Genomic DNA, 16625 nt, shown 5'->3' on the forward strand with positions numbered 1-16625 from the left:
GGTCTGGCTCTTTTTGTTTGGGCTTGAGAATTAAATGGCTACACATAATTTGAGCTGTAGACATTTAATTATCTTCAAGCCCTTATAAAATGGACCAGACATACTAATAGCTCCTTTTTCCCTGTAACATCACTTACATATACTTTAGGTTAGCATGGAATATAGTCAACCAGTGAACTGGATGCAGTATAAATCCTGTTCAGTTAAATAACCATCCATGCTACTTGGATAATTAGAAATAGTTGCTTTTGTTGGAAAAAAGAAAGGTATTTTTTTACTCTTTCATTTCTCTATGATAAATGAATAAAAAGTCAGAAAATATGTAACTTTATTTAATCCTATGTAGTAATTTGTTCCATTTAACTTTCATGTATCCATTTATATTAGTTTGTATTTTATTATTTAGATAGCTATTCATTGAACCAGTCTGATTTTAGTTATAAAAACGTTTTGCTTTCGTTAGCATAGTATCAGGTTCTGAAGTTTGCTGAACTTGCTGAAAAAATAAATAAAGTTAATTCAACTCGTCTCTACAGTGTCTTTATGTCCCATGTTTTTTTACCTGGAAAATGCATATACATCTTTAGTTGCTTTGGGTAAAATAAAAAAATGTACACTGTATCTGGTAAAAGAAAAATAGTTTAATGGGTCAAACAAATTTTACACATTCCACAATACAAAATCTAAAATGATGGCAAACAGCCAAAGGGCAGGTGGGAAAATCAGATTCACAAGCTCACGCAAATGCCACACGGGGAACCAGGTCCATTAAAAAAAAAAAAACCCACTGATCACAACTACAGAGACTAATGCTGCACATTGTGATCCAAACTTTCTCATACTCTGCCGTAATGCACAAGTAACAGATATTTCAGATGTGCTTCACATGTACAGATCATATATGTGAGCCATGGGGAGCTTTTCATATTTCATGACATCTATGAGATTATAACAAATGAGCACCGTTGCTGAATATTAAATGCTAGTAAACAAATGTAAGCTTATGACACAGGAAGGTGAAGTGCTGAAGATGAGTTGTGGGTATAAATTAGCAAAGCACCCTAATGCTGCACAGTGTTTCAATGCTGTACAGTCATAGAGCTCATCTATATGAAATATAGAATGGAGAATGAAATGGCCTGCGGTTGGACCTGAAATTTAGTTTTTTCTTCTTCAGCTTTTTGGTAGTTTTAACAATCTTATAGGAATAAATGTGAATGTGAACCTGCACATACAGTCATGACATATGTCATACTAGGATGTACATATAAAATAAATATATGCTACCATAACAGGGGTGCGTCACTGGTGCATTGTTAAAACCGAATGATTGTATAAAGGTGATGGCTAAAGGTTCAAACATGAAGGCTTTGAGTTTCTTTGGAATTTTTACATTTTCAGTATAGTATGATTGTTAAATCCTGTATGACAAAATCCATATGCACAAAGGATACAATTGATTTCAATAATAAAGGCATAGATGGAGTAGAAATAAACATTGTCATTCTGTAACCATGTTAAACTGAACTGCTCTTTCTTATAAAACCACAAATAAAAACCAGAGACGCATAACTGTTGTAAATTTGTACCAGAATTGAGATTTTTCTCCCTTTTTTTGTGAGTATTTAAATACTCTGATCATGTTCTTATTCTGATCATCTGGTTGTCAAGCTTTTTAGTAACGTACTAAAAAAGGTGCAGAGAAAACAAGAAAAAACCCCCATAAAAAATATGAACGTGCAGACATGCACAGACGGTGTTTCAGTCACCACGACTAGGTTAAATGGACTTACAACTGCACACGGGACACACTCACATGTGAATATGACCTATATCTTTCTTCAAATCCTTGGTTCTTTGCCCTTGAAGTCACATATCCTGTTGATGTCCGCGTATCTATGCGCATCAGAACTAATTTTTCACAAATATGGTTATCCAAAAATCTTATTTTCTTATTTTTCTTTCTTAGTTTCTTTATGCAAAGATCACTTTTCATTTTTCAGTGATTTATTGGTCATGGACGCTATATCCGGTAAGAGGGCCACTAAAAAAACACATGTACCCTTGTTCTTCTCATAGGCACCCATGTAGAAGTCCACAGTTTCTTGACCTCACACATGCCTCTCTGCTCATGGAGTGTCTTTCTGTAATGTTTCGATACGCCTGCCAGTGTCCAGGTCAGGGTTTGCCATTCAGATTAGCTCTTCTTTGGCCAAGCAAGGATGAGATCAGTTTGCGAGCCCGTGGCGGGTGTCGGGGGGGCTGTGTGAGGCGCAGCATGCGTGGGGAGCGCCACACTTTAATGGTGGAGTCGTCACTGGCAGACAGCAGCAGCTCCTGGTCTGCTGGGCTGAAGGCCACAGAGTTGACCACATCATCATGTTGCAGGCGTGCCAGGCAGATGTTGTAGTGTCGGTCCCAGATGTAACCATGCTTGTCCTCTGCACCACTGCACAGACAAGTACACTCATTAGAGATTAAACACTTCTCGTGCAGTTATGACTCAATCTTTTGTTCAGCAAACATTTAATGATGGTTTAGATGTGTAGATGAGTACATAGTGTGGACTTTGCATTATTTTGTGTAAAGCCCCTGACACCAAGTCGACGGTCGGTCAACGTCAGTCGGGCCTTTATTGAGCGTCAGCTGGCCCAGTTTTTGCAGAGTGTTCTCTTGACACAAGTCAGACCCTGCCTTTTGGTCAATTGAATCATGTTGAATCGGTGTCCATCAGTGAGAGAGAACTGATTGGCTGTTCAGCTTAGTGAACGAGTGAAGTGTTTTCAGCACAAGTGATGAAAGAGAGTCACAAATGATTTGCTCTTATAAGAAATTCTTCTTTTTTTTTTTTGTTGGAAATCCATCGACTGGGTCTGGCTCGCCAATGTAAGAAAAAACGGTGTGGACGTCGAAGATCTCAAAAATGAAGTTTATTACAGCATAGCAGTGGCAAGGTACACAAAGCACCTTGGGTTCACCGGCGTCAGAATGAACCCAGAACATCCAAATCTTAAACCTTTTATCCTGTTACAGTTTACAACTCTTAATGTAAATTAAGTTGCTCCTGTTGTGACAGCTGTGGTCTGTATGTTAATGAAGTTGAGACACCCCATTGTCTGAGAAGGTTCTCTGTGTCCCACACCCAGTCCCATTCTACAATTGACTACCATTTGCTCAGGATGTGATCAACCCAAATGGTCAAGAAACAATATAACTTGACTGCCTTAATCTCTATGATAATTAAGCCATTTTGGGGATGAGCTCATTCTAAAATATATTTAGGAGTGGAATCTGGGTCGAGGCAGACTACAATTTCTTACACTCTTATCATCTGATCGTGGTTGTGTCTCTCTATTAGTGTTACTCGATCTTAGTGCTGCATTTGACAATATCGACCACAATATTCTTTTAAATAGACTCGAAAATTATGTTGGCATTAGTGGAATTGCATTAGCATGGTTTAAATCATACTTATCTGACCATTATCAGTTTGTAGCAGTAAATGAAGAGATGTCATATCGATCACAAGTTCAGTATGGCGTACCACAAGGCTCAGTACTAGGACCGTTGCTTTTCACTCTGTACATGCTACCCTTGGGTGATATCATTGGGAAGCATGGCGTTAGTTTTCACTGTTATGCTGATGATACTCAGCTCTGTATTTCTTCACACCCTGACGAAACTTACCAATTCACTAAATTAACGGAATGCATAGCTGATATAAAAAAAACTGGATAACTAGCAACTTCCTACTACTTAATTCTGAAAAAAAGAGTTATTGGACAAAAAATTTTCTCAGGTAATAATCTAGAATACTGTCTAACACTTGATGGCTGCTCTGTCAAGTCTTCGTCGTCGGTTAGGAACCTGGGTGTGCTCTTTGATACCAATCTTTCATTTGAAAGTCACGCATCTAGCATCTGTAAAACCGCATTCTTTCATCTTAAAAATATATCTAAATTACGTCATATGCTCTCATTGACAAATGCAGAACAATTAGTCCATGCGTTCATGACATCAAGGCTAGATTATTGTAATGCTATTATAGGTGGTTGCCCTGCCATAATTCCTGGTTAATAAACAAACTACTACCAAAATGCAGCAGCTAGAGTTCTTACCAGAACCAGGAAGTATGAACATATTAGCCCGGTTCTGTCAACACTGCATTGGCTCCCTATTAAACATCGTATACATTTTTAAATATTGCTGATCACTTACAAAGCACTAAATGGTTTAGCTCCCCAGTGCTTGAGCGAGTTCTTAACGCATTATAGTCCTTCACGTCTATTGCGATCGCAAAATTCCGGCCAGTTGATAATATCTAGAATATCAAAATCAACTGCTGGTGGTAGATCCTTTTCCTATTTAGTACCAAAACTTTGGAACAATCTTCCTAACATTGTCCGGGAAGCAGACACACTCTGTCAGTTCAAATCTAGAGTAAAAACACATCTCTTTGGCCTAGCATACACATAACACATTATAGACTTCTATAATTCAATGTTAGGCTGCATAGTCTAGGTCAGCCGGAACCGGGAACACTCCCCATAAATCCTGATGTACTTGTTACATCATAAGAAGGATGGCGTCTACGCTAATATTAGTCTCTCTGTTTATCCCGAGGTTTACCGCAGTCCGCCGGATCCAGGCCGTATCCAGATCCGATGAAGGACCTGCGCCTGGACACGATGACAACGCAGTCCTGAAGTGTCAACCAGTCCCTCCCCGTTTACTGAAGTCAGCCTCATCAGTCCTGTGAAGGCCTCATCGACATGACCAATCTGACTTCTGACCTGTAATGCTGCCTGGATCATACACTGTTCGCTCGTTGGCCAGAGGAGAACTGGCCCCTGACTGAGCCTGGGTTCTCCCAAGGTTTTTTTCTCCATTCTGTCACCTGATTGAGTTTTGGTTCCTTGCCACTGTTGCCTTGGCTTTTGGCTTGCTTAGTTGGGGACATTTAATATTCAACAATATTATTGGTCTGCCTTACTTAGGGTGGACAATGACGCAATTTTCTTCTAGAAACAAATTTTGTTGTATTATTTTCATGTTATTATGAAGCTGAATGATTTTGTTATTAATGATTCTCCTCTTGGAGATTATTACAAAAAGAAAAAGGGGGGAAAATAAAAATATTACCCTTTAAAACAATTTCAGAGCCAATGCCTAAATATACACTGAACAAAATTATGAACGCAACACTTTTGTTTTTGCCCCATTTTTCATGAGCTGAACTCAAAGATCCAAGACATTTTCTATGTACACAAAAGGCCTATTTCTCTCAAATATTGTTCTCAAATCTGTGTTAGTGAGCACTTCTCCTTTGCCAAGATAATCCATCCACCTCACAGATGTGGCATATCAAGATGCTGATTAGACAGCATGATTATTGCACAGTGTGCCTTAGGCTGGACAATAAAAGGCCACTCTAAAATGTGCAGTTTTACTGTATTGGGGGGGACCGAAAACCAGTCAGTATCTGGTGTGACCACCATTTGCCTCACGCAGTGCAACACATCTCCTTCGCATAGAGTTGATCAAGTTGTTGATTGTGGCCTGTGGAATGTTGGTCCACTCCTCTTCAATGGCTGTGCGAAGTTACTGGATATTGGCAGGACCTGGAACACGCTGCCGTATACGCCGATCCAGAGCATCTCAAACATGCTCAATGGGTGACATGTCCGGCGGTGAGTATGTTGGCCATGCAAGAACTGGGATGTTTTCAGCTTCCAGGAATTGTGTACAACAATGGGCCTCAGGATCTCGTCACGGTATCTCTGTGCATTCAAAATGCCATCAATAAAATGCACCTGTGTTCGTTGTCCATAACATACGCCTGCCCATACCATAACCCCACTGCCACCATGGGCCACTTGATCCACACCGTTGATATCAGCAAACCGCTCACCCACACGACACCATACATGCTGTCTGTCATCTGCCCTGTACAGTGAAAACCGGGATTCATCCGTGAAGAGAACACCTCTCCAAAGTGCCAGACGCCACTGAATGTGAGCATTTGCTCATTCAAGTCGGTCACTGCAGTCAGGTCGCGACCCCGATGAGGACAACGAGCATGCAGAAGAGCTTGCCTGAGACGGTTTCTGACAGTTTGTGCAGAAATTCTTTGGTTATGTAAACCGATTGTTGCAGCAGCTGTCCGGGTGGCTGGTCTCAGACGATCTTGGAGGTGAAGATGCTGGATGTGGAGGTCCTGGGCTGGTGTGGTTACATGTGGTCTGCGGTTGTGAGGCCGGTTTGATGTACTGCCAAATTCTCTGAAACGCCTTTGGAGACGGCTTATGGTAGAGAAATGAACATTCAATTCACGGGCAACAGCTCTGGTGGACATTCCTGCAGTCAGCATGACAATTCAAAACGCTCCCTCAAAACTTGCGACATCTGTGGCATTGTGCTTTGTGATAAAACTGCACATTTTAGAGTGGCCTTTTATTGTGGCCAGCCTAAGGCACACCTGTGCAATAATCATGCTGTCTAATCAACATCTAGATATGCCACACCTGTGAGGTGAATGGATTATCTCGGCAAAGGAGAAGTGCTCACTAACACAGATTTAGACAGATTTGTGAACAATATTTGAGAGAAATAGTTCAGCTCATGAAAAATGGGAGCAAAAACAAAAGTGTTGCGTTTATATTTTGTTCAGTGTAGCAAAATAATATCCAAATATCCTCATAAGGTCTGAAAAATATCAAGATATCCGTTTTATCACCTAGCTCTATCTGTGTATTGTCCTTGCTCATATTCTGGCGCAGACTTTAGCTTGTGTCTTTTCATTTCTCTTCAATAACATTATGGAGCCACATTTTGCATATAGTTTTCTCTGAATGGTACAGATCACTATCACCTAGACCTGTTGATGTGACTGACTGAATTTAAGAAGGTTTTCAAAGACACAAATAAGCCCCCTCCCCCAAGTGGAAAAATATTGAACATGTTGAAATTTATATTTGCTTTCTATATGCACTCATCATGTCAAAACATGAAGGTAATTGCGAGCTTGCAATTAACGTACAAGTTTAATTAGTCATGCAACCAGTTGATGGTTAATTGAGCAACTAATGGCGCTTTTCCATTACCAGTACCAGCTCAGCTCGACTCGACTCGACTCGACTCGCCCCGGCTCGGCTCGCTTTTCGCTCTGTTTTCCATTGCAGATAGTACCTCCACAATTGTACCTGGTCGTCATAGTGACGCCGCAGGAAAATGCCGTGACTTAATCTTCTACGCGAGGCACCCGCTACCCAAACACACAGGACAATGGAGGAAATCGAGTGTATGCTGTTTTTGGATGTTTTTGTTGTTTTTTATTCAGGATACTCCGTCTGGCGCATGCAATGATGACGCAGTGAATAGTGACTATTCTCTCTGACCAATCAGCAGTCTGCCGTGTTTTCACGTCACATTTTAGTATCGCCTCAGGTCGCCTCAGCTCGCTTAGAACCTCGCCGGAGGTGGTACGAAAAAAAGTACCTGGAAGCAGGTGCAGGTACAGGTACAACTTTTACACAGTGGAAAACCAAACAAAGCCGAGTCGAGTCGAGGCGAGCTGGTACTGTGTAGTGGAAAAGCGCCATAACATTCCTGTTATTAAATACTCAAAAAATGCTATGACAAACTCAATTCACTCAATGCTACTTCCATAACATAAAGTTGCTGCATTTGAAAAACATTTAGTGTTGGTATAAATGTCATATCAGCTAGTGAAAGAAATCTATGGTTTACTATGTTACACAGCATGTAATCCAAATGGCAGCACTGGTTAACAGACCTAATAATCTGTTTACCACAGCAAATACAATGTGCTAGTACTGGGATGTAAATTACCTGGCGACAAAGTCTCGGCTGACATCAAGGAAGATGAAGAAGCACTCATCGTTGGGTGTGAAGGCCCGGTGGGCCCGAAGGCTACGGCGCTCCTCTCTAAGACTCTTAAGATCAATCACATGCAGGTCGATCTCCTCTGCAATGGGCGGAGGGGACATGGGGTCAGAGATCACACAACCCGCCGGCCACGCTCGACTGTTCACGTACAAGTACCTATCAACAGACAAACACTGAATGACAGCTGACACTTTCATTGATAATACTTTCATTTCAGCAGGATTTACACATTTTTGACCACTTTCTCTGGTCAGCCATAAACCATTTTTTTTAAAAGTCAAAATTACATTTATATTAAACATAAATGTGTGGCATTCAAACTGCTCTGAAATCTGTAGAACAGACAACAACGCCATGTTTTTACTTTGGAACGTCCAGCGATTACATTTAACTAAATCTAAGCGTTTTGAAGTTTAATAATCACATATAGCCATACAATATCTTAAATGATATAAGAAAAGTCTTAATTATTATTTCAAGAGGTCTTAAATTTTGAGAAAAATTTAAGCCCTCTTGAAATAATTAAGAATTTTCTTATATCATTTAAGATATATTAAAGCTTTGTATGGCCTTATCAGCTTTTGATCAGCTTTCGAAGCCTGCTTTTGTCCCCTGAAGGAAGACTTTGTGGTTTTGTATCCCATAGAAACACAACAGTAACATCCAGGACTTGCATGGTAAGCCAAGCCAGATAATATTCTACACAAATTTGTTCTCTTGATTAAATTTCACACGCCATATGAACTTGCTGTGTATACTGCATCAGTCCAAAGTCAATTAAAAGCTCATGTATGCTAGTCATCTACTGCTGCACAGCACACTGACCTATGGTCAGGTGACAGACCCATGCCGATGATGTGGCCGTGTATGTCGATCACATGATCCAGCGAATCAAAGAACTCCTCTGTACTGCGCTCTTCTCCTAACACAGGACCACTTGTTGTCATTTGATCAGGCATTATCCGCTTGATCCCTGAAACACACAAACACATGAGTTCACCATCCCACATGTACTGTATGGAAAACACAAGTGCGCACTCACCGATTTGGTGAGGTGAGTAGGTGAGGCTGCCAGTGGTGAAGAGGAGGTAGGTCTTGTCCTCTCCTTCTCCAGGAGCTGAGGGAGACACCAGGCTTGGATCAGGAGCTTTGGTGCGTCTTCTGCCCATCAGCCTGGCCACCTTCGTCTCCAACTCTCGATCACGAGCAGCTATGCTCTGACAACCCTACCGGCAGCAAATACAGCACACATAACTGATAACATATAATAACACTTCAAGGAGTGCTTTTATTGAAACAGTTTTCAATCATAGTTGATCTTTTGCTACGGTCTGTTATTCTTAATTGCTAAGGAAATACACTTCAAAAAGAAAAAGCATTCCCAGTCCATTTTACTTCCGTAATCTGACACACTTCAGAATTAAACAAAGAAATATTAAATGAAAAAAAAAGTTAAAGATTTATGAAGACAAATCTAGGGGTGTTTTGAGTATTACCATGAGTAATTCACAATTACATGTATTAAATACTGTAAATTGTTTTGAATTCATGCAATGAAATTTCCATGCAATGTTGATTTGCAGTATTGAAGTCACCTTTTTTTAAAATTGAAACTGACAGAATATTTATAGGAATCTATAGATATGGAACCAAAAATATTATGGTCTATGTCAGGCATGAATAATTTGATATTGCATTATACCCTAATAATCACTGCTTTTGATTTCATAGTGTTGTTTAAATTAAAACAAAATTCAGGAAAACGTGGTTTTAGAACAAATTTCCCATTTTCAAAGACAAGACTTTTTTTTTTTCATCTATGTATTCTGTATCTTTACAAGCATAAGGAAATTGCCAATATCTTTCAAGGCTGTTGTTACTGGTGGTGTCAACTTGAAGAACTGCATGCATTTGAAATTTGGCGTAAACAAACATTGAAATGCATATTTGCAATTATGCAACAGATTGTGTGTGCACATCTAACTAATCGAATTTTAACCACAATATAATTCCATAGACTGCAAAAAGATACAATTAAGTCCAATTGAACACTAATCATTGTGTGCATGCTGCTCTTTGTCAAAGTTCCTGTAAAATATTGTTCCTAAATATTCAATAGTTATATAATATATCAAAGTTCCTAAATATTTTTTCTTCTACATTTACATTTATTAATTTAGCGTTCTAGACATTCTTCACAAAGTCATTGGGATCATGCTTCACATGAGATGCTAGTGATATCTAGATCTTACATGTATTACATGCTGCAGGCCAGATGGGTTATATGAGGGCAGATGTGCTGACACTCTTTTTTCTCCTCGCTCCTCATCCTCCTCGTCCTCATCATCATCTTCCTCCTCCTCTTCATTGTCTGTATTTCCCAGATCAAAGAAGAGAGGCTGGTGCTGCTGTGTCCGCTGAGCTTGTGCCTGTGACTGAGCTTCATAGTCCAGGAGGAGGTCAGGAGAGTCGTGTCGACGGCAGTGGGCCACCATTACTGTGCGGATAGTGCTGGCATTGATGTTCTGGATCTTAAAGAGACGCTTCACCACATTCACATTTTCTGACTCAATGTCCTGAACATGGAGAGGGGAAACACTGAGTAGTTAGGACAAGAATGTTGTCTATATTGTCTAAAGCTACATAACTCAATAACCATTAAATGACTAGATAGAATGATTTTTTTTTTGTGTTATGACAATGTGGCTACAGATATTTAATAATCTACCACAATGAAAATATGTGGAAGATCACAATGGAATGACACAATAGAAACAACTGTTTTATCACTGGTTAAAAAGCTTTTTTTTAAATGAAATGAAAAATATACACTATTCAACAAGTGGATCAAAAAAGTTCATCAAAGTTGTCCTAAGACAAGAACGGGTATTGTTCAAAATTCATGTATAACTTTGATGAAAGGTTTCGATCCACTTCAAATGTTGACTACTGTATTTCATGGTCAGTAGGCAACATTTTATCAACTGACATTATATTATATTACATTATATTACGTGTTCTGCGTTAGACTAAACTGGGAAGGGTGGCAGCACTTGCATATTATTGTCCTATTGTTAGTTTAATTGCTTCAGTTGCTCTCCTCATTTGTAAGTTGCTTTGGATTAAAGCATCTGCTAAATGATTAAATGAACACATCTGTACCTGGAAGGCTTTGTTGAGCCAGAGCACAGAGCAGGAGGTCATGTTGCCAATCCAGTGCAGGTTACCAGAGATAAGGTGAGTCTCATTCAGCCAGCAGCCAAACACGTCATAGGGTTTATTTCTCACGCGGGACAACAGAGTGTAGTTCTCTACGGATCCAAAACAACAATATCAATCAAAAAATCTACTTATATTTACTGTGGGTGTGTGCAGTCGATGCATAAAACAACTGTCTCTACCCAAACTGAAGACTGCAATCTCTCCAGAGGAGGAGTGATGTGGGCCCAGGTAGACCCCTGACACCAGCAGGAGTGTGTCATCAGCGTTAAACTGGGAGAACTGAGTGTAGCCCCAGTTAAACTGTCGCATACTGTAGCTGTGAACCAAAGAAATGGTGCCATCTGGTTTCTCTGTGTCCCAAACCTGTAGATACAACATTCAGTGAACAACAAAGCAGTAACAAACACAATTTTATTTTTCAACATTGAGATTTTAGTTTACATGTTATATACAGTGCTTAAAGGGAACTGTATATTCAGTGGTGCTTGCTAAAGCAAACATCACTGTTACCATCGCTCATGGCTCAATGACAAGTGTCAGAGATATGACAAGTGTCAGAGATGAAGGTAAGGATTATTTTTGTTAAAACCCTTGTTTAAATATTCTCTTAGAAATGCATCACGTGGGTTTCATATGGTTGTAAAAACTTTTAATTTTACAAACATTTAAAACTAACTTTAATAACACTAAAAATATCATGTGGTGTAACCATAAATTAGAATATAATTTCCTTACACCTTGAATGTGCACATCATAACCATTATTTTCAAAAATGTTTTAAAATACATTTTCCAAAGTGGTAACACTTTATTTTAAGGTGACATAGTTACACGTTACATGTACTAACTACAGTAATAACAGTAAATTATGCATAATTACAAGCAACTAAACCAAACCCTAAACCTATTCGTATAGTAAGTGTATGTAGTTAATTAAAATTACTCAGTGCTTATTTGTGTAATTACACTGTAACAACGTCAACTTAAGATAAAGTGTAACCTAAGAAGTATTTTTTATACAAATATCATAAGTTATAAATAAAAAAAATCCATTAAATGTTTTGAGTGTTGCACCAAGTAATATTTTATAACCTAAACTAACCTTGCCTGTCATAAAAATGTAAAATGAACTGATATTTTTGGCACTGATACAGTCATGAGGTTCTACATGAGTCTTTTTATGATATCGACATCCTGTTCATAGATTTTTATTTTTATTTTATTCATGTTGGTCACAACACATGACTGATTTGGTGGAGAAAGGTTTTTAAAATATAAATTTTTTTTGTATTAATATTTGACAATAAAAGATTATGCTGAACAACTGTACATGGTTTTGTTTCCAAGAATTTCTTTCTTTTATTGAGGCTTTTTTTCTTCACTATGATATCAGAAGTTTTCAAGTCATTATACATATGAATTACATTTATAAACAAATCTGGACAAAAAAAAAAGCATCATGTCATTGACCTTGCTGTTATTTGATTTGAAAAAGTATTAAATTCATAACTTGTCCTATACCATTTGCACTAAGAACATGAAATTATTATTTAATAAAATAATTTGATTTTGTAAGCTTGGTGAACAGCTTTGGAAAATTTGATGTTTACCCATTCAAAGAGATAGGAGCTGTACTTACATGACTGAGGCCCTGTCTACAGCTGGTGTTAAGATACGTTTTGGTCCACCGGATCACAAGTAGATGAGGGAGACATATACTCATTTACACCTGGTGTTTTAATCATTCTCTTTCTTCCACTTTTTCTTTCAGGGGAGGGTCTATGGGTAGCTAAATGTATGTTTTTTTTTCTTTCGATCTAACGGACAAAGTAAGCTCGCCCAACGTGCCCGGATATGACGGAAAAACATACAGAGAGCAGCAGCTTTTGTTTCTGAACACGTTAAGTGCATGTTGGAAATCAGGAATGGTGAGAGAACATTATGCTTGGTACATCCTCAAACCAAACTTGGGTCTTCAGCGGACAACGTTTAAATCCCGTCTGGCTAGCTCACTTCCCATAATGTTTACGCATCAGGTCAGTCCTTTGTGGCTGTTCAAACACATTCGACCACATGAGCATCAACAACACCAAAGCAATCAGGTCTAATGAGTTTTTGACTACCTCTGGAAGTGGTCGAAAGTGGACAAGCTCAAAACGTTTTAGACTCAGTTTACACCTGTATTTAGCGTCGTTCGCTTGTGATCCAATCGACCAGGGCCTGAATTAGCTGCCCGAGAGGCATTTCAAAGTGGCCGCAGAGTGAAATGAATTGCCTGAAAGGAACTGCAGTAGGCAGTCTTACCTTAACAGTACAGTCTTTAGAGCAGGAAGAGAAGCGATGTCCACGGTGTGAGAAGGCCAAATGCAGGACCTGATCATGATGTTCCGTCAAAGTCTGAACCTCCACACACGGGATGCAGTCATACAGCCGCTTGAACTCCCTATACCACGACGCAGAAGCTGCACACATACAGGAATTGCATTGTTACTTTCAAAAGGTGCCGCCACAGTCATGACAAAATAAAGTGCCAAACTTTAGGCACTGTCACATGTATTTTACTACTAAGTGGATTATTGAAGGCCATATGTACACATTCCACTTCAGTTGTTCTTCACAGATGTGAAAGGTGGGGATGGAGATTATTAGGAGGCCATGATTGGCAAGGGCCAATGGATGGAATTTGGCCAAGATACCGGGGTTACACCCACACTCTTTAAGAGAAGTGACATGAGATTTTTAATGACCACAGAGAGTCAGGACCTCGGTTTAATGTCTCATCCGAAGGATCACAGTACCTGGGTGACGAGGCACAGAGCGAGGGATTCGGTAGTAGCTATAGAAGAGCTCCCTCCAGAGGAACTCATCCCGCGACACAGAAAACCACTGATGGCAGGTAAACCCAGCGCTCAGCACCGCCTCATGAGGGAGATGCAAGAAGATTTCCAGCACCAGGCTGTCCGGCAAGCCAGGGCCACTTGCCATCCTGACATCCTAAGAGAACATAACATTAACAATGACTATCAATCCAAACATGTAAGAAACAACTCAGAAGCCTCAAACCTAAAATGTTCTGCAGGGACACCATCCATGCCTAGGACCGGGTACTCCTTTAAAAGAACTGAGATTTGAACCCTTCCCTTTATAAATTTACCCTAAAAGTAAAATTTTGAACAATCTTCATTGCATTTGGGCTTAAGTTCTGTGTAAGGAACACAAATGAGAAAAGTTTTAATATATGTCCTTGTACTACGTGCTCTAGAGATCAACGAGCTGAGAATGAGATATTAAGGTATATTAAGATATTAAGGTATATTAAGATATTAAGATATTTTCAGAAACACCTGTATAACCCAAATTTATTGTGACACAAAATGGTAAAACCAAGTAACATAAAAATACCACCAATACATAGATATAATCACTAAAAAAAAGAAAGTAAAATAAAAATGGTCAAGCAACATCCACTGAACCACTTGAGATAGATTGGCCCTCTACTATTTATTAAAATAAATCCACCAAATGGTGCCATTTACTGTATCAGTTAACTAGATAAAATAACCAATTAGCAAGAAAATGTTAATACAGTTAAACCAAACTTTATTCAGACACCTTCAACATTTCTCACATTATCACAGCTTTTTTCGCAATAGTTTAGAAAATGTTAATAACTCCTTCCGTTAGACTGTCTCAAAAATTAATTAGGTTTAATAGCTGTCAGCTGTTAAATTTAAGTACACAATAAGATACTGATAGAACTGACAAGAATGTAAATGTGTACCTTGAAATGCAATGTAAGTCGCTTTGGATGAAAGCATCTGGCAAATGCATAAATATAAATATAATAATAAATAAGATAGCCTAATACCAATTTAGGTCAACAAATTACCAAGCAATGCTTAATTTTGTTCAGTCTGTGGTGTTAAAAGGTCACATTACCAATTAAAGAAAAAATACTTAAGCAAAACATGGACAGGTCAAAGTGTATGAATAATTTTTGGTCCTGATTTTACTGGTAGTCCACTGTATGAAGAATTTTTGGGTATAATATGTCACAGTTAACTTTATTTTGCTATCCTCACTTACATAAATCAACTACAGTGTCCTGCACCCACTAGTAAAAAAAATATTAAAAATTATATCTGATGTCTGAATAATTTTAATTTTAATATAGTGATATTGCATAGCCTACATAACAGACAATGTCCATCTCTAGCAATTTTAACCTTATCTTTCAAAAAATAGCTTTTGACATCCTACCTGTAAATCCATCCACTATAACGTGTAAAAAAATTGCCCTCTCATTTTTCTTTTCTAATTTAAGACCTGACAGCTGTGAAATATTAGTAACAGTCTCGCCTTCTCCACCCATATGTTTATTTTTAGGGGTAAAGTGTTAAAGGAAACTATGTATAAATATTTTTTTCTAAGCCACCACTTTGGAATCTGTAGTTTGTTGTTGTTGTTTGCTGATGTTTGAACACCTTTTTACTGATAATAAATTGATCTAAGAAAATTTAGCACATAAAGAAAACTTTATTTGTACAAAGAGAAGTGTCTTTGAATAAATGATTAACTACAATGTTTAGGAAAGCTAAAATAATCTGTATTCTAAGGATGTATTAATGTGGAAATGTTTATCATTATTTTTGTTATGATTGATAACTGATACAATGGCATAAATCTATATTGATGTTTAATGGGGAAAAACAGCATTAAACACTAAAGTTCAAATCTATACTTTAGTCAATTTAGACAAAAACTAGATGACAAACAGGAAAGCTTGATCATGAAATAATCATGATCAAGGCATAAGGCATGATTAAGGCATGCAGTGATGGTTACCAACCAATATAATAAATGTTTATTTATGACCAACCCAGAAGAACGTCCAAATCAGGTCAGATGTATAAGATAAGGTATATGTTATTTTCAAGCAGTGCAACCACATACAAATTTGGTAACAAGTTTTGATGTTTTTATGTCATGACAGATATTGAACTTCTATACTGCCCTGTCTGTTCTAAACTAAACTCAAACTCAAACTCAATTTAAGCTCCAGTGTTTCATTTTCTTTATACAAGTGTTAAACAGAAAAAAAAGTATCAAAACATTATCATATTTTGATCATTTTCTTTGCAACCTGGCACAGAACAAGAATATACTGCTTGAATGCACATAATAAGCATGATATAATACCGACATATTGCTGTTAATTGTTATTTTTCGTTAGCAGCGAAAGCAGCTAATAACACAAGCTAATCTCATTACCAAAGCTCAAGACAAACAAAAATCCACCGGACAAGCTTTGTGAAATTATATTTCACATAAATATTTACTTTTATTTTACATTACCTGCCAAACGTCACAACCCGTGGAATAAATAGCTGTTTTACAAGAAAGGAAAAGATATCATCCTTAATTTGTTTCAGCTCCGGTTAACGACTAGCACAAACCCCAGTCTAAAATAATCGCACTCCGATGCAATTCGTGCTG

At 38.2% G+C, this 16625-nt stretch overlaps 1 protein-coding gene across 1 annotated transcript; it reads right to left on the bottom strand.

The window, feature by feature from the left end:
* Nucleotides 1–621: 621 nt before the first annotated feature.
* Nucleotides 622–16619, bottom strand: fbxw5 (F-box and WD repeat domain containing 5). The gene is made up of 10 exons (XM_084114955.1): nt 16485–16619; nt 13928–14123; nt 13434–13591; nt 11310–11493; nt 11071–11219; nt 10161–10484; nt 8951–9134; nt 8734–8881; nt 7852–8064; nt 622–2449 (listed from the first exon to the last, which is right to left on the bottom strand). Exons 2-10 carry the CDS (start codon nt 14112–14114, stop codon nt 2179–2181), a joined length of 1818 nt encoding a protein of 605 aa, XP_083971081.1. The 5' UTR covers nt 14115–14123; nt 16485–16619; the 3' UTR covers nt 622–2178.
* Between the last annotated feature and the right edge of the window lie 6 nt (nt 16620–16625).

Source organism: Abramis brama, assembly GCF_963993115.1.
Source record: "Abramis brama genome assembly, chromosome: 5".
NCBI lineage: Eukaryota > Metazoa > Chordata > Actinopteri > Cypriniformes > Leuciscidae > Abramis > Abramis brama.